Source organism: Vulpes vulpes, chromosome X, assembly GCF_048418805.1.
Source record: "Vulpes vulpes isolate BD-2025 chromosome X, VulVul3, whole genome shotgun sequence".
In the NCBI taxonomy this organism is placed as follows: Eukaryota; Metazoa; Chordata; class Mammalia; order Carnivora; family Canidae; genus Vulpes; species Vulpes vulpes.
Genome location: NC_132796.1, coordinates 79,578,871 through 79,600,710, shown reverse-complemented (window position 1 = coordinate 79,600,710; position 21,840 = coordinate 79,578,871). Strand labels below are relative to the sequence as shown.

The 21,840-nt window shown below is 42.1% G+C and overlaps 1 protein-coding gene across 3 annotated transcripts; it reads right to left on the bottom strand.

The window, feature by feature from the left end:
• Positions 1-13,450: 13,450 nt before the first annotated feature.
• NXT2 (nuclear transport factor 2 like export factor 2) lies at positions 13,451-20,896 on the bottom strand. Of its 3 annotated transcripts, none has more exons than XM_072743792.1 (5): positions 20,165-20,896; positions 19,110-19,197; positions 18,024-18,110; positions 16,374-16,518; positions 13,451-15,517 (listed from the first exon to the last, which is right to left on the bottom strand). In XM_072743792.1, the coding sequence occupies exons 1-5, from the start codon at positions 20,260-20,262 to the stop codon at positions 15,336-15,338; spliced, it is 600 nt and encodes a 199-aa protein (XP_072599893.1). In that variant the 5' UTR covers positions 20,263-20,896; the 3' UTR covers positions 13,451-15,335. The 3 variants fall into 3 exon arrangements, with proteins under 3 accessions (XP_072599893.1, XP_072599894.1, XP_025870690.1); XM_072743793.1 differs by lacking the exon at positions 20,165-20,896 and adding an exon at positions 19,314-19,489; XM_026014905.2 differs by lacking the exons at positions 19,110-19,197; positions 20,165-20,896 and adding an exon at positions 18,707-18,987.
• Between the last annotated feature and the right edge of the window lie 944 nt (positions 20,897-21,840).

The window sequence follows — 21,840 nt, the reverse complement described above, 5'->3', positions numbered from 1 at the left end:
ATAATGGGAGAAACAGGCTCCCTGCAAGGAGCCTGATGTGGGACTTGATCCCAGGACTCTGGGATCACGCCCTGAGCCGAAGGCAGATGCTCAACTACTGAATCACCCAGGTGCCCCAAATTAAGTAATCCTAATAGGCTAACCCTGATAGGCTATATCAAGGATCCTGTATTAGACACAGGCAAGTCTAACAGGTTGGCAATGATAAGGTGGCCCAAAATTGAACTTAGAGTCGGGGACGCCTGGGTGGCTTAGCGGTTGAGCATCTGCCTTCAGCTCAGGGCATGATCCTGGGACTGGGGATTAAGTCCCGCATCAGGCTCCCTGTGAAGAGCCTGCCTCTCTCCCTCTCTGTGTCTCTCATGAATAAATAAAATCTTTGAAAAAAAAAAAAAAGAACTTAGAGTCATAATCTCACTGTTTCTTATGGATAATATTCCACTGAATAGATATACAGCACTATATTTATCCATTCATCAGTTCATGGATATGGGTGATTTTGAACCTTTGCTAGTATGAATAATGATATTCTGACCATTGGTGTACAAATTTTTGTGTGGACATATGTTTTCAATTCTCGTGGGTGATATACCTAGGACTGGAATTACTGAGTCATATCATAACTTTATGTTGACACTTTGAGGAACTGCCAAACTGCTGTCCAAAGTGGCTGCACCAATGTATGAGAGTTCCAATTGCTCTATATCCTGTATAACATTTATTATGGTCAGTCTTTCTTATTATAGTCATCCTAGTGGACATAAAGTGGTATCTCATTGTGATTTCATTATTTGTTGCCCTTAACATCTAATTATTTTTTTTCTGTGATCGATGAACTATTTGGAAGTGTTCTTTTTAAAGGTTTTTCAGGTGCATGGAGGACTTTTCATTCTTGCTGCTCTTGATTTCAAAACTGATTGCATGCTGGTTGAAAAATGGGATTTATAGGACAGGTATTTGCGGGGGGGGGGGGGAGTTGTTAAAAATGCCTAGAACATGATTTAACATCCTACGTGTTCGATACATGTTAACTATATTCTTCAAATGCCCTATATCTTCACTAATACTTTGACTTTTTTTTTCTTAAAGATTTAATTTTTTTATTCACGGGAGACAGAGAGAGAGGCATCGACATAGGCAGAGGGAGAAGCAGGCTCCCTATGGGGATCCTGATGTGGAATTCGATCTCAGGACCCCAGGATCATGCCCTGAGCCAAAGACAGATGCCGCTCAACCACTGAGCACCCCATGTACATTATTGTAATTATTCGGGTATCTGAGCTTATTTCTGTCATCTTAAATCCTGTCTTTTCTCCTCTTACCTTTTTTAGAGAGATTGATCTTATTTCTGTTTATTTAGAAAATTATAGTGTTTTTCCTCTATTGGTTTGGAATTTATATTCCATTTCTGATTTTTTAGTGGTTAGTTCTGGAATTTTCCCAGGCACATGAACCTGAGCAAGGTTTAAAATCAATAATATTTTACCCACATCACAATCAACACGAGAGCCTTTTAGAACGATTCAGTTCATCACACTCCCCTGACTTATCCAGCATCATAATTTGGTTCTTTTTAAATCCCCCAAATGAGACATTCCTTTTTTTCATTTAATACAAGCAGACAGTGTTTATTTGGAGTTACCGTGTTTACCATTGTATATTCCCACCATTCCTTCTTGGGTCTGTGAATATTCTTATTTTATCTTTGTTTCGGAATGACACTTTCATTACATACTATCTGCTTAAGACACTCACTCCTACAGCAAAAAGGTTATGATATAAGGTATCACTGCCTAGCGTGATGACAATCAGAGATTAAAAATTTGGAATTTGTATGGAATTCCTGGAATAAGTTGTCTCAATCAACACTACCACTCTGTGCTTGTAGGGTCCAAGGTGCTGAATTTGGGCAGGGAAGCAGGGAACTTCTACATTGGGATCAGCTGAGCAGATAAAACATCACACGAGCTGGAAAGATGTGAGAATCAAAAGCAAATTGGACTTACTGCCTCAAATTACACAGACAACTACAAAACAAAACTTGTTAGCTCAAGCATGAGAGACAGAACTGGGATAAAGTTAGAGTTGGGGGAAGAGAAGGAGGAAAAGAAAAGAACTTCCGGGAACCCTGTGAGTCAGACTAGGACCAATCACACCATCCTCTGGATCCCGAATATGTTTTTTTGTCTTGGGGGTTTTTTTTAAGATTTTTTTTTCATGAGAGACACAGAGAGACGCAGAGACAGGCAGAGGGAGAAGCAGGCTCCCTGGGAGGAGTCTGATGACGGACTCCATCGCAGGACCCTGGGATCATGACCAGAGCAAAAGGCAGATGATCAACTACAGAGCCACCCAGGTATCCCCCAAATAAGGTTTTGATTAGATTTTTGGTGGTGGTCTGGGGTGAGGGTTAGGGGTTGACACCTGGGGGGCTACTGTGGAAGACTGTTGTTCTCCTTGGCAGCAGAACCATTAGCCAAGTGGTGCTGAGAATTGAAGCAATCCAGGTAACCTCAGTGCGACGACAGGAACATATTTTCACAGCATTTTCATCCAAAGAAGAGACTGACATTTCCCCAGCACTAGGGCTACTGGAGCCTTGTTTCTTCTAGAAGCTGGGGCTCTATGTTACTCTGTAGGTTTAGAAAGGGTTCGCAGGAGGAAAGGTACTGCAGGAAATTTCATGGAACTGGTGCCTAGAATGAATGGTATGTAACAAGATTCTTTCCACCCCTTTTATAACCAACATCAAAGCCAGGCTCCTTTGGTTGTTAGTAAATGACTGACAACTGGCTTTCTAAGAGATGAGGAGGAGCTCCGGTTTGTAGCATTTTCCAAATTTTATGGTGTAAATACTTAAACTGTGGTTGATTTCATGTTACCAAAGTGACATCAGTGAACACGGAATAAGGGGGACATGTGGAATAAGCAGACCTCATGGACCAGAGTAAACTTATCCCTGGATGTAGGTCTTCTCACAACTGGGCCCTAGGCTGACTTGGAACAAGCAATGGGATCTGTGGTAGATGATGTCAGGGACTGAAAGCTTGGGTTGCAGATATAAAAGATTTCCAGGGGAAGAGGGCTGTAACATGGAGAGGAAAGGACCACCTCTGGCCACTCACAACGGAAAATGGTGGAAAATGTATTCTTGACCCTCTTACAGACAGAGGAGGAACATGGTGATAAGATGAGGAGGAACATGGTGATAACATGAGAGAAATGTTCCCATTTGGACTTGATGGGATGGGATCATACGAGCAGGCAAGGGTCAGACATGTGCTGGGGAACAGAGTAAAGCCAGGGCCTGCCAGCAAATGTCGGGCTGATGAAGGGGCCTAAGGCACATGCCTCTCCCTATTTTTCTGTTTACTACCAAACTGGAGAGGTGGAGAGAGATGTGGAGTGTGGGAAAGGAAATGCTGAGGATTTTGAAAGAAAGACAAAGGCTTTTGAGAATTTTTTTTTTTAAATCCTCAGCCTAGTGGGGCAGGGAGGAGTGATAGTAGAGTGGCACTTTAAGGTGTTTGTGGCAGCATGAAAAAGAATTAGATTCAGGTATGCCTGGGTGGCTCAGTTGGCTAAGCATCTGACCCTTGATTCTGGCTCAGGTCATTATCCCAGGGTCCTGGGATTGAGCCCCGTGTTGGGCTCCAAGCTACGGTGCAGAGACTGCTTGTCCCTCTTCCGCTGCTCCTCCCCCACTCTATGTCTCTCTTGAATAAATAATCTTTTTTTTAAAAAATCACTCAACCCTCCTCTGTCCAGAGTTCTATTTCAAAGCTTTTCTTCCTAATCTCTTGGTTTCTCATCTGACTATAGAAGAGAGTGGTGGTGGGTGGAGGATATCTCACTTCTCTCCATGGCACAGATTGGCAGGAAAGTCCATTATGGGAGTTATGAACTCAGTGTTTGCTGGCCAGGTATATCAATGAGCCTGATATACATTTTCCTAAAATAGGAATGCAAAAAATAAAGTTAGTCCTCTATCTTACAACTTATATCTAGTGAAAAATTCAAATGAATCTAAACTTTATAAAAGCCCAAGAAAATCAAATATCCCCAAATGTATGTAAGTTCTGGAAGAAAATATGAGAGGATATATTTATAATTTGGGGGTAGGGAATACTGCATTAAGCTGAACATCAGAACTTAAAAAAGAAGAGTGGCATGTTTGAGCGAATTAAAAAATATATATATCTGCATGGCCAAAGGTATCAAAATCAACAGGATAAAGACAAAGAAATTTTAGTGGAAAACTAGCAAAGAACATGAAGCAGTATTTCACAGATAAAGCAATATAAATGCTCATACTCACTCATGCTTAACTCAATCATTCATTTATTGAACAAATACTTAGTGAGCAACTACTATATGCCAAGCACTGTAAGAGGTGCTAGGGAGGACACCCCGAGTAGCTCCGTGGTTTAGTGCCACCTTCAGCCCAGGGCCTGATCCTGGAGACCCAGGATCGAGTCCCAGGTTGGGCTCCCTGCATGGAGCCTGCTTCTCCCTCTGCCCACCCCGCCCCCCGTCATGAATAAATAAAATCTTTTTTTAAAAAAGAGGTGCTAGGGATTCAGCAGTGAACAAAATATGCAATTTCTCTGCCTTGGAACTTACAGTGGAGGGAGAAAATAGTAAAAACTAGATATATATCAGTGGTGAAAACTGCTCTGGAACAAAATAAAATGGAGTAGGGGGATAGAGAGTTATGAAGAAAGTGCTTTTTTAGAAAGGTTGGTGTGATGGCTAATTTTATGTGTCAACTTGACTGGGCCATGGGTGCCCATATATTTGGTCAAACATTATTCGGGGGTATCTGTGAGGATATTTTTGGATGAGATTAATATTTGAATCAGTAGACTGAGTAAAGCAGATTGTCCTCCTATGTGGGTGGGCATTGTCTAATCAGTTGAAGGCCTACATAGAACAAAAGGCTTAAGTGAGAGGGAACTCTTCCTGCCTGTTTGAGCTAAACATTGGTCTTTTCCAGCATTTGATCCCTAACTGAAACATCAGCTCTTCTTGGGTCTTGAGCTGGTTGGCTTTCGGAGTGGAACTTATACCATCAGCTCTCCTGGGTCTCCAGCTTGCTGACAGGAGGTCTGGGAACTTCTCAGCCTCAGAGCCAATTCTTTATAATATTTCTCTCTCTCCTTTATAATCTCTCTCTCCTCCCCCGCTCTTGCTTTACCCCTCCCTCTTCCTCTCTTCCCTCTCTCTCCAACCCTCGATGATAGATAGATAGATAGAGATAAGATAGATTAGATAGATAGAGAGATAGATTTTTTTTGTATCTGTATTAATATTTTATTCTGTTTTCACATAGGATATTGGGATTTACATATTATTTTAGAGAAAATTAATATACAGCTAACAAGCAAAATACACGAGGAGCTTATGAGATATGACATACAATGAGAAAACCCGAGATGTTTTAAATTTAATTTGCCTTACTGGGATCATCAGGACTCCTGGATGTGATATTGGCCTGTGTATCAAATATTTTTTTCTGTAAGTACTAGCCGACACCTTTCTGAAGAGCACATGGTAATACTGTGTCTAAGATAGATGATAGAATGATCTAGTTTATATGTATATCTGTATCTCTCTATGTTGGTTCTGTTTCTCTGGAGAACTCTGACTAATACATATAGGCAGGGAAGATCTCTGACTAGATGGCATTTGAGAAGAGAACTGAACTGTGGGGATGAAGTACAAAGTTATCTGGTGAAACAGTGTGGTGGGCAGGAGAAAAAGCTTTAAGGAGTCTTCCCTAGAGTGACCCACATTTAGCACAGAGGCCAAGGGGTTGGAATGGAGGGAGTACAAGAGAGATGTGATCAGAGAGACCCTGACCATGATGAGCAGGAGCCAGACCATGACGCCCTTTAAGGCCATTGAAAGAATTTTAGCTCCTAATTAGAATTACGTGGGGAGATAGTGGGGGGTTTTGAGCAGAGGAGTGGCATGATCTGACTTGTGTTTTTTAATGGACCACTCTTGCTGTTGTGTTGGGAATAGGCTAGGATGGGACCAGGAAGACGAGGTAGGAGGCTTGAATAATAATCCTGGTAGAGACCAGCATGGTATTGGTGGAAGAAATGAGAGGTGGTCAGACTCTGTGGGGTGTGAGAGACAGGGAGGAGTTGAGGATGGCTTCAGGCTTTTGGCCTGAGTGTTGGAATGATGGAGTTGCCATTTACAGAGATGGGGCATGGTGTAGGTACAGCAGGTTGGACGACAAGATCAGGACTTCAGTTTACACATGTTAACTCCCTCCCATCTTAAATGTTTTTGTTGTATATACTTTAGTTTTCCATTTAAGAAAATTTCCAAATTAGGATTTTGATTTGGAACATGCGAAAATTAAGTTAGAGTTGTCCATTCGACATGGGAATAGGCAATTAGTTTTCAGTACAACATTGGAGGTCATAACTAGAGGTATAAGTTTAGGAGTTACCAAATTATCTAACAATTAAAGAAATACAAACTGAGACACACATTTTCTCACTAATGAGTTGGGCAAATTTTTAAAAATCAATGCGTCCAACATGGCTAAAGTTTTGGGGAAATGAGCACTTGTATCCATGTTGTGAGCATGTGAACTGATAGAGCCTTCTTGGAAGGAATTTTGCTAGTTTTAATCAAGATTTAAAATGTGCATATCGAGGCACCTGGGTGGCTCAGTGGTTGAGCATCTGCCTTTGGCTCAGGTCGTGATCCTGGTGTCCTGGGATTGAGTCCCACATCAGGCTCCCCGCGAGGAACCTGCTTCTCCTTCTGCCTCTCTCTCCCTCTCTGTGTGTCTGTCATGAATAAATAAATAAAATCTTTTTAAAAATGTGCATATCTTTTAGCCTAACATTTGCACTTCTAGAATTAGATCTTCTAGATGTGCTCACAGGTGTGTGCAAAAATATATATAGAAGATATTTGGTGTTACACTGTAAGAAAGTAAGTGGAGACAGCTGGTATGCCCAGTGACAGAATATGGTTAAATATGCTATTGTTCAGTCAGCCTGGAGTCCAGGTTCCCATTTAAAAATTGACCACATGATGATGGTGAGGATAATAAAAATAATAGTATTTTTTGAATATTTTATTTATTTATTCATGAGAGAGAGAGGGAGAGAAGCAGAGGCACAGGCAGAGGGAGAAGCAGGCTCCATGCAGGGAGCCGGATGTGGGACTCGATCCTGGGTCTCCAGTATCACACCCTGGGCTGAAGGCAGTGCTAAACCGCTGAGCCACCCGGGCTGCCCAATAATTGTATTTTTTAACTAACTGCTTATGGTGTGTCAGGTACCACACGAAGTATTTTATATCTTATCTCTTTTTGCTACCCATAGTTCTTTTTTCTAGGCATTCATTCACGTAGCAATTATTTGGGGGCCTCCTATTTTGTGCTAGGTCTACCTAGGGAATCCATAAAAATGGTCTCACTTACCTTGGACCAATAGTTTGTAATTTCTCTAGGACTACAGTCTCCTTTGAGACACTGGTGAAAGCTATAGTCTCTGTCCCCAGATAAATTCTCATTTCCTTGTGAGATCACAGCCCTCCCTCTTGATGTCCCAGGTCTGTGGACCCCGGACTGGTTTCAGAATCTCTGTTCTGGGACTGTGGTGGGAGAACACATGAGACAAGGGTGAGTGGTGGGGTGGGACAGAAGGCCCAGGCATAAGGAAAAATCTCCAGCAGGCCAGTTTGTGTTTGGAAAGCACGGGTTAAGTGCAGATTTTGCTGCCAGGATGCTAAGATGCCAGCATTCTAGGATGCCAGGATGCCGTGTTCCCTTGGTGAATACTAACAGTGCTATCTGGGCTCTCCTCCCATCTCCCAGCATTGCCCTCCCCCATCCTCCATTTCTTGCCCCTGCCTGCCAGCCCTGGATAGCCTAAGTGTCCCTCTGTTCCCTCTTCGACTCCAATTCTCAGAGAGCCAAATGCAATCAGCCAGGACTCTGGCCTTCTGCCCAAGTGGCTGGGAAGCCTCACCCATAACCTGGGTATGGGGCTTTTCAATGAGTCCTTGTCTCCTGTTTTTTTCCCTTGCCCATGGAAGGTTCTGTGGCAATGGGCAAACAGGCTACTAGGGTACCTGCTTGAGAAGCCACCAGCCACTTACTCTCAATATTGACTAGTGGTTCAATTCAACAAAGGAGAGGTGACAAAGACCCCTGGGTCAGTTTGGATTCTCTCGTAAGCAGATACCGGAATGGAGTTAGAAGTGAATGGTTGATTGTGGGTGGACGCCTGTGAAAGATAGAGAGGAAGCAGGATTGGGCAGGGAAGTCTCCAGACGTTGATATGTACCCGACACTCGTGAAAGGACAGAAGGGCAGAGTTGGGCGGACTGTGATATGGATCTGAGAGTCATGGCTAAGCCACGAGACAGCTCCGGAGCAAGGATAACCCTTTGGAGAAGTCATGCAAGGGATTGAAATGGCCAAACTTTAGCATCTTTGCTATGTTCAGTCATTGGCTGGAGGCTGCCCCAAAACAGCATGGCCTCAGCTCCAATGCTGCAGCCCATACTGCAGGCACTGCCACTAGAGGTTGTCGGCTATCCTCACAGTCCAAACGTTAAGTTCTTTCTGGAAGAGTGAGTTGAACAGTGTCCCTAAGCCACCACCACCTTTAACCCTAAGGACCAAGAAAATGCCCAGCATGGCTGCACCAAGACAGATCAGTGCTAATACAAAGTCTCACCTGGCAACACTCCCAAGACAGACTTTGCAACTTTGCATGGGCCCCTTACAAGGAGCAGGGGTGAGAGCAGCTCCGGCCCTTGGCTATTGTATTTTTCCCTCTAGACACTAGCCCCAGATTCACCCTTGCTTCTGACTTGTGTACTGAATATGCTTCTCCACGCTTCCCCTCAGCTCTAAGAGTCTTCCACCTGGGGAGGTAAGGAATAAGATGCCCACAAAGACAGACAATGGGTGGGCACACATATACATTGGGCATATGGGCGGCTAAGTCTCCCTCAGACTTGGATTTAAGAATGTAGGACATGGCAATTCTAGGATCTACTACCATTCATCAAGTGTCTGTAATTCTATCAGAGTGGTTAAGGTCACCTATTCTTAAGGTCAAATGAGATAATAATGCACGCGAGGTGCTCAGCATTGCCTGGTACATGTAGGTAACTGGTTAATGGCAGTTAGCTATGTTATTACTGTGTGCCAGGCACAGTACAGCTTTTAGCTCATGCAGGCTTCACCATAAGTGAAGTATTGTAAGGTAAGTATTACATCTGCCTTTTGTAGATGAGGGAGGAGGGGCTGTGCTAGAGGATTATTAACTTGCTAAAGGATCACACAGGTAGCAAGTGGCAAATCCCCACTTCACCTCCACGTCTCTTGACTCCAAGTTGACCCATTAGCTCATACTGACACTACGTTCTAGTGCTTTCCTTGGCTGCTGCCAAAGGGGCTCTGCAGGCTGAGAGGTATGGGGGCAGAAATGGGGTTTGGAAGTGTTCTCAGGCCACTAACAACTGGGTGAGAGTGGCAATGGAAACAAAGACCTCCCGCACTGTGAACAGAAGTTAAAGAATGCATAATTGGTAAGATATTTGGGAGGTTATATGCTGGGCTCATTTATAGTCCACGGTAGAGTATATAGAAGTCTGCTTTCTGCAAGGGAGAGTTTGAGGGGCATCAATCAAATCCCTCCCATTCCTCACACACAAAACATATCCAAAGAGCTCAGATTAGTGGCCAGTTGAGTTCCAGTATTGTTCCAGCTGCTTCTGGACCAAGTGCAACAAGCCCAAGACACAGAAGCCAATCAATTCCACAGTGAGCTTATGAGTTAACAAACTTAACCTGAAAACAGAGGGTGGAGTGTGAGAAAATGACTCTTAGGGCAATGAAGTTCTAGATGGGATGGGAAGAGGGATTTGAGGAGAAGACAGGCCCGAGTCTGCAACTCTGGGGACCTTGGGAAGAAAAAGGAGGGCCCCAGAAAGGATGGAAGGAAGGGGCATGGAGGCAGGAGGCCCTCCAGTCCCTACTTTTGCCACTGACCCCCCAGAGATGCGTGAGTCTATTTGTTTGTAGCTTCAGCTCTTATTCTGCAAGTGGAAGGGCTTCCTTAACCACCAGGCCTTCCCTCCCGAGAGTGATTATAAATCTTCTGAGGGAGGCTCTATTTTTGGTCTCTCTCTCCAATTTCCTTTTTATTTCCAGTTGCCTGGAAAGCAACATCTCTCCAATTGTCCCCACCCCACCCTACCCCCTTGGCCCCACCAGCTCAATTTCTCCTCTGGTCCCTTCTCCCAGGCTTGCCTTTTCTTGCTCTGGCAATACCCAAAGCCAATGAATTACTAGCTCTGAGATTGGGCCCAGACCACTGGCAATTCTGGGGGGCACCGACAGGGAAGATTAGAGAAATCAGTGCAAAAGGACAGGGGAACGAAGTTCAGGTGGCTCAGGAAGCTCAGGGCTCCCAGTGTTGCAGACCCCTCTCCCTGATTTCCTGCCCTGGTGTAAGAGAATTGGAATCAGTAATGTTCCTGGCCATTACCGGCACACTCCGCACCACCCCCCCCCCCGGCCCATACAGAAAGACCTCTCAAGAAGACATCTACAAATCGCTATTTTTGCTTCCCTTTAAGGGCCTCAATCGCTTTTGTATGGGAAAATAGTCCTATAATTGATCTAATCTGAGCCTTGTTGGGGAGTTGAAGAAATCTCACACAGGCAGTGGCAAGTTGTGGTTGTGGACAGCAGTCTCGGATCACTGGATTTTAGCCTAAAAGAAACAGAATTTGGCGAGAGGCCGAAGCCCATGACCAAGCCAAGAACATACAGCCATCGTCTGGTGCAGCTCTGTCACGTTTCTTCTCTTATTCAACTCTCATAACTACCTGGTGGGCCAGATAGGGCGAATCTTCATTTAACACCTGAAGATAGGCCCACAGTGCAGGAATCACCACAGGTCACACACAGCACAGCAGGCACAGATCAGCCTTAGAATACAGATCTCCTGTGGGTTTGGGGCCAGGATTGACTTCGAGACTACCACAGCCTTTGTTAAACCAGGGAGCCAATATGCAAAGTCCAGAATGTTCAAGAAAAAAGGGAAAGGGGAAAAATACATACAATTGACTTAAAATAGACCAAAACACAGTTTATTGCAGTTATCAGACTGCGTTTAGGGTGTTTCTGCCAGAATGCCTCCTCAATGCTATTCTTGGACACTTGAAATAGGGTGGCCTCCTCCTGGTTTTGAGTCCTTTTCATTTCACATACGCTGCTCTCAGATTCTGCCTAAAGACTAAACAGTTGCTCTCTTAGGCTTTGAACTTTGGGTGCAAGATAAGGAATAGAAGGAAAACAATGCCACCCTTTATGGCCTTCTGCAAATACGAGAGGAGGAAGTTTTTGATCTCTTTTAAGTCATGGGGACATTGCTTTTTGGAAGCCACCCCAACACCAAGCCCTACTAGAAAGTGACAGTTAAAATTACATGCTTGCTCCTTTTTGTCCTTTCCAAACTGCTGCTACAATCCACGAAGAAGTTGTAAAAATCTATTCAGCAGGCTGTGATCAGAATTAAAAAAAATTATTACGATGAAATAGAAAGTACCAGAAACAACTTACAAGTAGTAGGCATGAGTTTTCTTTTGAACATTTAGTTTGTTACATTTATGCATCTGTGTGATGGGTTGTGATATTTCATACTTATTGTGTGTTAGAGCAAAACCTTTGAAAGCCACTGATCTAGAAGATGCATATGCCTCAATCCAGATGAAAGCTGTATCCTAAGACCCCTTCATCGGATATGTTACTCCAACAATATGTTCCCTCTTTTTAGTGCTTCTCTAGGAAGCAAGACTGACCTATTTGGTCCATAGATGGTCACCGAGAACTCTTTTGTACAGAAAGCTGCATTTGACAGAAGGGTGGAAAATATTAGAATACAGTGGTTTGATAGCTAAGTGTTTGGATGAAATATTTTCATTGTATAGAGCCAACTGTTAAATCCAAAAGCCAACTATGTCCTACCACTTCCCCCTATTTATCCTTTATACCATGTTTGTCTTTTATATACCTTGTATTATTTTTATTATATACCCCTGTATTATCACATGCCCTCCTTAATGCCTGTCACCCAGTTACCCCATCCCCCACCCACCTCCTCTCCAGCAACCCTCAGTTCGTTTTCTAGTTACAAGTCTCTCATGCTTTGTCTTCCTGTCTGATTTTTTTTCCATTCAGTTTCCGCTCCTTTCGTTATGGTCCCAAATGGATAAATACCCCATATTAAATAACAAAAATCTGCAAATGAAGTTCCCTTCTACTGAATTTCCTGCCTCAGTTTTCAGTCAATCCAGCAATATTCCAGAATAAGACAACTCATGGTATCTTCTTGCTTTTGGACTGCTTGCTCCTTTCCCAAACACCACATATGCCCTTTAACCTCACTGGGATTACCTTTTTTGACACATCCTATATTACCAGGTAATTTCCAAAAACCAGGCACATGTTAAGACTACAATTCAACAAGGCTCATGCATGTTTAAATAAGGTCTGTAGCTCTTCCAGCCATACAAAGCTAGTCATACAAGTAACTTGAAAGAATCGGAGTCATGAGTTACTAGCTCACAGCCTTTTCCTTTCACTATGCCCACAAATCTATTTGTTTACTTATTTTAATTTAAATTCAATTAAGATAGAAGTGCATTAGTTTCATATGTAGAATTCAGTGATTCATCAGTTGTATACAACACCCAGTGTTCATTCTATCATGTGATCTCTGTAATGCCCATCATCCAGTCACATGACCACAGATTTAGACCTAAGTAGACTCCTAATCATTTTTATAGAGGAAATACATTACTGCACTTCATCAGTATTATTGAAGAGGCCATTGACTGTGAGATGTACCAGTATTTTTGGTACAACTGAGAAAAGGGGCGGGGAAAGCCAATTAAAACTATGATTTGGCAGAAATTTAGGATCCATACCAATTTCAGGGATATTTGTGAAAAATAAGTGCATTTGTGAAGAAATGAAAAGTGGTAGATAGTTTCAAGGGCTGTTGCCTCTTCTCACTCCCATCCAAGTGCCTAGTGACTTATTTTTAATGTAGAATTGACACTACTGGAACCATTATTTCTGGAAACCAACTGGAAACCAACTGTCTTTTGGCTTAACTGCCTGCTGTCCCCAGCATTTGGGCTAAAGTTTCCCAGGGTTAAAATTTCCAACATCTCACCAGAAACCTCACCACTACCTCAAACAGATGATCCCGTGAGTGAATATTTGGTAGGAAAAGAACAAGGTGGACTAGAGAGAAGACAAAATCTAGGTTGTCAACCACTGTTATCAACATTCTATTGTGTTTGTTTTTTAATTTGAAAAACTTTATATTGTAAAGAACTACCTCTTCTGGCGTCTCAAAAAAAAAAATCAAAAGACCTTAAAACAAGCTTGAGAAAACTTGTCACAAGGCAAATTTTATTTTTTCAAGTTACAAAAATATGTGCATGTCAAAAATACAGTCTTAGTCCATACAAGAGTAGTTCCAGCCATTTAAAAGTTATACAGTTTGAAAGAGCAATGCATACAGAAGTCTTAAAACATACAATATAACCACTCAATTCAGTTATTGCTAGTTATATGCAGCTTTTTACTTGAGACTGTTCTCTACCAGGGAAAGGTCAGTGTTAGGCACTGATTATTTGCTGCTGAAGGCATAGATGTAAACAGCCATTCCAAAATGAGAATAAGCTCACTCTGAGTAGACTATAATGTTTAAGTTTTGATCAGCAGTATAAGAGACTGTGGGTCTAAATTTCAGTTCCACCCCCTTTTCCAATATTTAATTCTATTCTGTTAACACATCAGAAGTAAAACATGCAGTTTGGGGCAAGGGTAAAGGAACTGCTGCTTTTCAAAGTAAGCGATAAGAAACCTTAAATTTGAGTCGCAATGGAGAAACGAAGCTGGCACTTTTCACTTAAAAACACCGAAATGAACAAAAGCATGGAGAAAACTTTAAAGTTTTACAAAAACCAAAGCTAGCCTTTTCTCTTTATATGTCAATATATAACATGAATCAATTTGTTCTTTTGAAGTGTAGGGGCTTATGAAAATCTGCTGTCCTCTATTTGCTCTTTAAAAAGACAGAGCTAGCCACATGACAGGAACATGCCTTACAACAGTTCTATTTGCTCAACAGAAGAACAAATCCTATTAAATAATTTTAAATTTAAATAAGTAAAAAAGAAAGAAAAACACAGCCAACAGTGTAAAACACAGAAGAAATCACTTATTTCAGGGGGTGGGTAATACATAGCAGACTTCTGGCCTGAAGTTCACATGGAAGACTTAGAAGTGAAGAGTGTCCCGAAGAGAGAGCAATGGCTTGGTTTCCCACTTTCCTGTCAGACCCTGCAGGGTCAGGGTTATTGCTGCTCACACGTAGGACCATTTAGAAGGCTAATTTATGACTTAAATCCTAAAAATAGGCTACATTTTTAGGAGGTAGAAAACAAGTACCAAACATTTACCACTTGGCCACCGTTCTTAATTTTTGGCCAACCTTGGATCTCTCCATTTCTCACTCCCCATTCTCCCATTAAAGCTATGAGTCCTACTATCATTCGTTACCTAAAGTTACAAACTTGGAGCTGCCAAGAGAAATCTTTTTAAGTAGTTCTGCTTTTAAATCACTGAGTACATCCAATACTCAAGTATCAACTGGGAACGTTTTAGTAGATTCACTCTGTAAGAAAACATGCCAACATAAAACACTTAACACGAAGAAAGACTACCGAACATCTCTACGTGCTAGTATGTCAGAGTAGCTATGCAAACCTAAATTAGTAATGTCTTCACTGAACGGATTTGGAAAATCCTTACATTACAATTGCATTACCAGCAATACTGAAAATAGGTATGTGTCTTACTAAGAAATTAAGCTAGTAACAATGACCAAAAAACTCCACTTCTTCCCAGAGTTACTTTGTGCTGATATCCCATAGATAGTATTACAAAAGAATTTCATTTTTGCAATAGGCTGGGCTCACAGTGAGTATATTAATACAGAGACCATGTGTACAATATTACTGTAAGAATGTTATTAGTGAAATGTATATAAGGCATGTAAAAAACTAGCATTAAAGCTTTTAAGGGCAATGATCCAAACAGGCAGCTGCTAAAAAAGGTGCTGCTAGGAATAAAAAAAGTATTAAAGAATACAGAGTTTCAGCACTTATTAGTTTATAGTGCTTCCACAATGAAATGAATTACTTCACATAAATTTGTGTTGCTGGAACTAATGGACCAAAGAAGAATGGACTTCTGCCCCCTTTTAAGTACTAGCCCAATCTTGGAAACGGAAGCAATCACTTGCAATCTTCCACACAGTGTTGTTAGGAGTAGACTGGGCAGTCAGCAGGAAGTTCTGGTTGAAGTAATGTTGTTTGTTTCCATCAAACTTCACAATTCCACTGGTCACAACGAGAACTGTAGTCTGGGCCTGAGTAGCTTGCTCTTTACCCACATAGAAAAAAAGAGATCAGTTTCTATCTCTAAGCAGATTTTCCGGCTTAAACTACGTTGCTTCAAACACAACACAGAAAAAAACCTTTCATAAACTTTCTTTGCCTTGAGGACAATATTGAGCATGTACCCCTAGAGGTAGAAAATTATCATTTCAAAGCATATTAAAATTATTTCTAGTCCAGAAGGATTTAGGGTAAAGTTTCCAAATAAAGAGCTTATACCCAGCACAGGACCATTCGGTTTCTGTATTCATTAATATTTCACTGGGTTTCTAACAGAGCTTTTTCTTATGCTTTCTTAAGCTATGAAGGGGGGGAAAAATCACCCTAAACTACTACTTCTGACACTTAGGACCCTACCTAGAGGTTAATCTTACATATTGCATCAATCTACTTTGAACCAAATTCTCTCTTGCCAAATCATTTTTTCGTGTAACAGAATAAATTTCTTCCATCAAATTTCAGCAGGTTTTAAGATAATAAAACATATTAATCAGATATTGGTATAATTTTTTTCTGGAAACATTTCAAGGTACAAAACGCAGCTGTTTATATAGGGACAAGAGATAATTGGTCTTCTCCCATCAACCAAAGTCCCATTAAGCCTTAATTTCTCACTAACTTCTAATAAGCCATAAGCACACAATTCATCAAAACCTACTTGCGGTCCTCTGGGATGAGATGGAACTAAAGGAAGACCAAAAGTTTGATCTGACTGAATTTTTCATTTTTAAGTTGCTCAAAGAGTAATTGCTTCTATGGCTAAAAGTTGCTTGCTGCTTTTGGTGTTCAAGCTCAGTGCTCACTAAAGGAAAAAAGACGACACTGAAAGACCATGGTCTTACCATGAACTGGTTGGCAATCTAACATATTGACCTGGAACTCACTAGAAGGCAACATCTCAAAAAAATTAGCTAGGGCCTCCAGCCCTGTAACAACATTTCCATTCCATATTAAAGTGGCCTTCTCCAGATACAGCCGGGTTAGTGCCTTAAAGAAAAAAAAAGGGAAAAAAAGGTAAAGATTTTTGTTCCTGGGGAAGCATTTTATAGAAATGGATCGAAGGGTTACAGGAGGCATATAGACATTTCCATGGTTCTACCTCCATCTCCTCTCTCCTCAGCGCCCCTCCCCTCCCACTAGAAGATAACGTGAGCAAAACATATGCCTTATCACCTTGACTTTAATAGATATCATCTCACTTTAGCCATGAAAACACTGTGCATCCAAACTAAAAGAGGGTTTTAGAGTTTTACTTTGTTTGCTAAAATGAATTAAATGATTATAAGCTTCAACCCAAACCAGTTTTAGTCTCCCTTTAGTTTCCAGTTCTGAGAATTCAAGCTGTCAATCAGATCCCACTGGTACACTTCAGCCCTAGTGTTTATGTACACGTGAGCCACTTAATGTTTGAGCCATTTGATGTCCTATGTTTTAGGAAAAATTCCTTTTACTACTACTCAAACAGCCTATTTTGTTCAAAGGAATCAAAAGTACTTGCCAATGCAGTCTTTGCTAAATCAGGTAAGTTAAGGCCCAGATAAAGCAAAATTCAACAGTTAACCCCTTAGGCACAAGAGTTAGTTACAGCAGTTAAGCGTCACAGGACACATTTGCTTAATCCTAAAATTTCACTTGGATTAAAAGAACAGCCTGTTATCTGGACTCTGGTAATAAAACTATGTTGCCTTTTTTTGCTGCTTTATTTTTGAAAGCAGCAAGACACAATAAACATCCATTATCAGGGCCCTTGCCCTTGTACAGTACCAGAAGCTTCTTTTATCTTCTACCTTAAAAAAATAGAAATTCTTAGAGATTAATTTATGTACATGCAGCATAAAGGAAAGCTTTCTAAAACAATCTTATGCCAATAAGAGACCTAGGCAAGACTCCAGCACATACTGAAACAGTTAACTTAGAAGATAGGACTCAAGGATAAATCACAACAAAAAAAAAGCTGATGAAGTAACTTGCTCTGTTGAAAACTTAAAAGTATCCAAGCCATGTGGATCCTGTTTGTGAGTGCCAACTACAGCTGTGAGCTTTAATCAGAAATTAATAATATATGAAATTAAACAGTTCAAGGAACATTCCCTGTAATGGCACACTCCTTCACTAGCACTGATACTGATTTAAGTATACTGGCTGAATGATAGGGTTAAAAAAGGTAACATATTTGAGTAAATATATGTCAAACCCCATGTCAAGTGCAGTAAATTAATTCCCATTTACTCTCCCTAAAACTAGAGAATAAAAGAGATTAACAATTTACCCAAGGTCACAGAGTTAGGTAAATGCAAAGCTGAGAGAGGGACTCCAGAGCCCACATTTCCAGAGTACCATAACCAATCCTTCCCTTAAAAAGTGCACTTTTAAAGAACAAGCCCACAGTTATCACTTATGCAAGTCAGATGACTGGATGGCTACAAAAAGACAAAAAACAAAACAAAAAACACTGGTACGTAACAGAGTGTAGTAGAGTCTATAAGGCTCACCCGTCTTCTTTTGTCCATTGTCTCATAGTAAATATTGACAAATTCCTCAGCAGCTCTACATGCCTGATCTACGTGAGTTTTAAAGTCCTATAAGAAAAAATTCAGAAGTGCACATTACCACCCCTCCAACTCCTAACAAAGAGAAAACGAACAAAAGCTGGTGACGTATTTCAATCACTTTGTAGCTGCATACACAGTTCACATTCTTCCACTGATATTTGGACATTATAAACGTCAGGGTTCAAAAGTTTCCAGTTTTTTTATTTTCCCCCATTTTAAAGTACATGTGTTTAGGACATACTCATCCCTCAATAGTGAATTTTTTTCTCATTTCAAATATGAATTTATGTTTGCTTGGTAACTGGTACTGGAAGTACCTTTCGCTTCCAATATCTTACAAAACATTCACCTTAATAAAAACGATGTGGTCTGAACCCTATAAAGGGCAGGGTGGTGGTGGAAGTGCTGAATTCCCTCTTTAAGCCAGAACTCAGGACAAAGAGTTACTCAGTGGGGGAAAAAATGGAGTATAAAACGAAGTTCAATGAAATGCTTGAAAAACTATATAGTTAGGAAACTTCTACACATGACGGAAAAATTCACCGGCATTTGTAAAGAATTGTCGAACCGAAGGAGAGAAATGCTGTTGGGGTTTTTCTTCTGCCAGATGATTTAATAGGTACCTTTCTCCCAGCCATTCGCCGAGCCCAGCCTATTATTTGAATTAAGAATCCGTTTCATTTCCCTGTCAGGATATCGAAAGTCATTCAGAGAGGGAGATGATAGAGAATAAAAAATCGCAAGCCATAAAAAGACCCCAACATTTCCGCTTCCCGCCAACTCTCATCTCGGGGTCCTTGGCAGCAACCGAAAGTGCACGGACGCCAAGGGGTGGGGGCGGCGGGGGAATCGGTGGGCTCGGGACCCAAGGGGGCTACAGAAAGCGGGCCCCGCCCCGGAGCCCAGCGGGCCCGGCCCTGATTCGCCACGGGACCACGTGACCACCAGGGTGCCCGGCCCAGCGCCCCTCCCCTCAGCTGCCCGAGCTGCGGCGCCTCGGCACCCTGCAGTGGCCCCAGCACTCACCACAGACGTGGCCATGAGGGACCCCGAAGCAGCTTGTTCCGGCAGTGGCGGCGTCACTACCTCTTCACGTGTCGGGCGCCCTCGGCTGCTGCAGGACCAAAATTTAGGAAGACAGCTAAACCCGCCAAACGCCGAATTCTCTACCCGCCCATTCTCTCCCGGAAGTAGGTCGGTCCGTTGTTAAAAGCACCCCGATGTTCCAACCTTAAGTACACTTCCTTCAGTTCCGACCGTACCCTCCCATCTGCCTCTTCTATTCATTTGGTTGCTATTTATCTACTTGGTTGGGAAGGAAAAAAAATCCTCTGCTTTCGTAAACTAGATACTCCAAGCAAAAGTATCCATTTCCCTCACGAAGCGGGACAAGAAAAAAAAAATCTAAATGGCCCAATAGGGGGACTTCTTTGCGTCAGTAGGCGGGGCCAAGGATAGCAGAAGACCAACGAGAAACGCGAGGAGACACCTACTGGAACTGTAGCCTATAAGAAAAAGGGGTGGAGTTTGGGGAGGGATGCCACCACACTGCGCATGACTGGCAAAGAACGGTTTAAAGTTCTGGAACATTCTGGAAGAATCTAGCCTCACTGAATTGAATCCCAACGGTCTCAGCAGCATTCCTAAAATTATTCACGATTTGGTTTTCTGCTATTCATAAGAAAAGGCTTATCAAGTTCCTTCATGCCCAAATTTTGGTCTCAGACTCCAAATGAAGATTAGCAAACCTTGCCATTCACCACCTTCTGCAGCCTACTTTCTAACTGCAACTAAAATTTTACTGCGTGGTGACCACGAGCAATGTAATTTTCTAAGCATTTTAATCGATATTCACTTATTACTTTAATAATGCTATGAGGTAACCATCTCCAGTTTATAGCTAAGGCACATTGTGATTAAGGAACCCATTCAGAGTCACAAACTAATTGGGGTTCAAGCTCAAGCAATTTAACTACCACTACAACCTGATTTCACTCTCCAGCATCCTTTAAAACCGTTCACCTCAAAGGCACCAGCAGCTTCTGCATGGTTAAATCAATTAGCTATCGCTATAGTCTTACCTCGAATAGCTGGTTTCTGGCTTATCAAAATATTCTCTCCTTCTTTGGTATCTTCCTGAGTCCCTTCCATGAGCCCAGTCTCTTCTGAATCTTCTCATATTTGAATTTTATTTGCCCCCCACAGCGCTCCGCTCTTCAGACTACCTTCAACTGCAGGCCGACCGACTTTCTTTCTCTGCGCCCCTCTTACTGGCGTCACTTCCGGGGGTGTCTCTTATTTAAAAACCTCCTTCCTCCCACGTGACTTCAACTGCTATTCATATGTTAATAAATCTTCACGACACATCTCCAGCCCCCACCGTTCAATGTCCAGTTCTGCTTATGGAATTTCACTAGATATGAACAGCAGAAATGCTTTACAGGTTTCTCGAACTCATAAGAGTCCAAAATTTAAACTCATTAATTCCTCTGCAATTCCAATCTTCTGTATTCTTTCAGTCATCTATGCTTGAATTCTTGGACTCTATTTTTAGCACCTCCATCATCTTGTTCGTTCAAAAAATATTGAACACTTACTATGGACTACCACGTTATGCAAGGTTCTCCGCATAACGTTCACAATGTAATGGGAGTTCTAGACAATAAACAGAACATTTATGAACTACAGAGGAATTCCAAGTAACTTGCTCAATTTGGCTCATTTTTTAGGCAACCTCTCTCTCTCTCTCCCCCCCTCCTCACCTCCTCTCCCCCTCCCTTCTGCTGCCCCCTCCCTTCCTCTGACCCCTCCCATATCCTCCCCTTCCCTCCCCTTCCCTCCCCCTCTCCCTTCCAGTCCCCACCCCTCTCTTCAGCTCTGCTCCCCTCCCCCTTACCTTCCACTGCGCCCTCCCTTCCTTCGACTCCTCCCCTCCTCCCCTTCCTTACCCCCCTTCCATTCCCCTCCCCTTTCCATCCCTCCCCCTCCCTGCCAGTACCCACCCCTCCCCCTCCCTTATACTCTGCTCCCCTACCCATCTCCTCCTTTCCACTATCCTCTCCATCCCTCCCCTCCCCTCTCCTCTCCCCTTATCCTCTTCTCCCTTTCCCTCCTCTATATGCAAATATTCTCACTTCTCATTTTTCCAAAATTTTCCTAATCTTTTAAGACCTACCTTGGTCTAGTCTCAATTTGCCATTCCAGACTTCTCTCTCATTGTTCGCCAACATCGGCAAAGTTTACTACTGTTTGCCAAAAATGACTTGTGTTTACTGCTTTATAGGTAATTATACTTCTTAATTGAGAGCTCAGAATAGGTGTCTGGTGTTTATTATAATCTCATTCAATCCTCATGACCCCTGGAGAGAGACAAATTATTATCTAAATTTTTAAGAACTCAAACTGCAATTCAAAGAGGTTAAGTAAATTGGCTAGGATGACACAGCTAGTGGAGCTAGAATTTCAACCCAGAGCTGTGTAATCCCAAAGTCTTTTCTCTTAGACACTCTGCTAGTCACGTATGTGCTTAAACTACACTTTAAAAAAAAAGATTTTATTTATTTATTCATGAGAGACACAGAGAGAGAGACGCAGAGACATATACAGGGAGAAGCAGGCTCCCTGTGGGGAGCCCAATGCAGGACTCAATCTCGGGACCCTGGGATCATGCTCTGAGCCAAAGGCATATGCTCAACCACTGAGCCACTCATTGTCCCTAAACTATGATTATTTTGAAGTATTTATTCCCTACATTTAT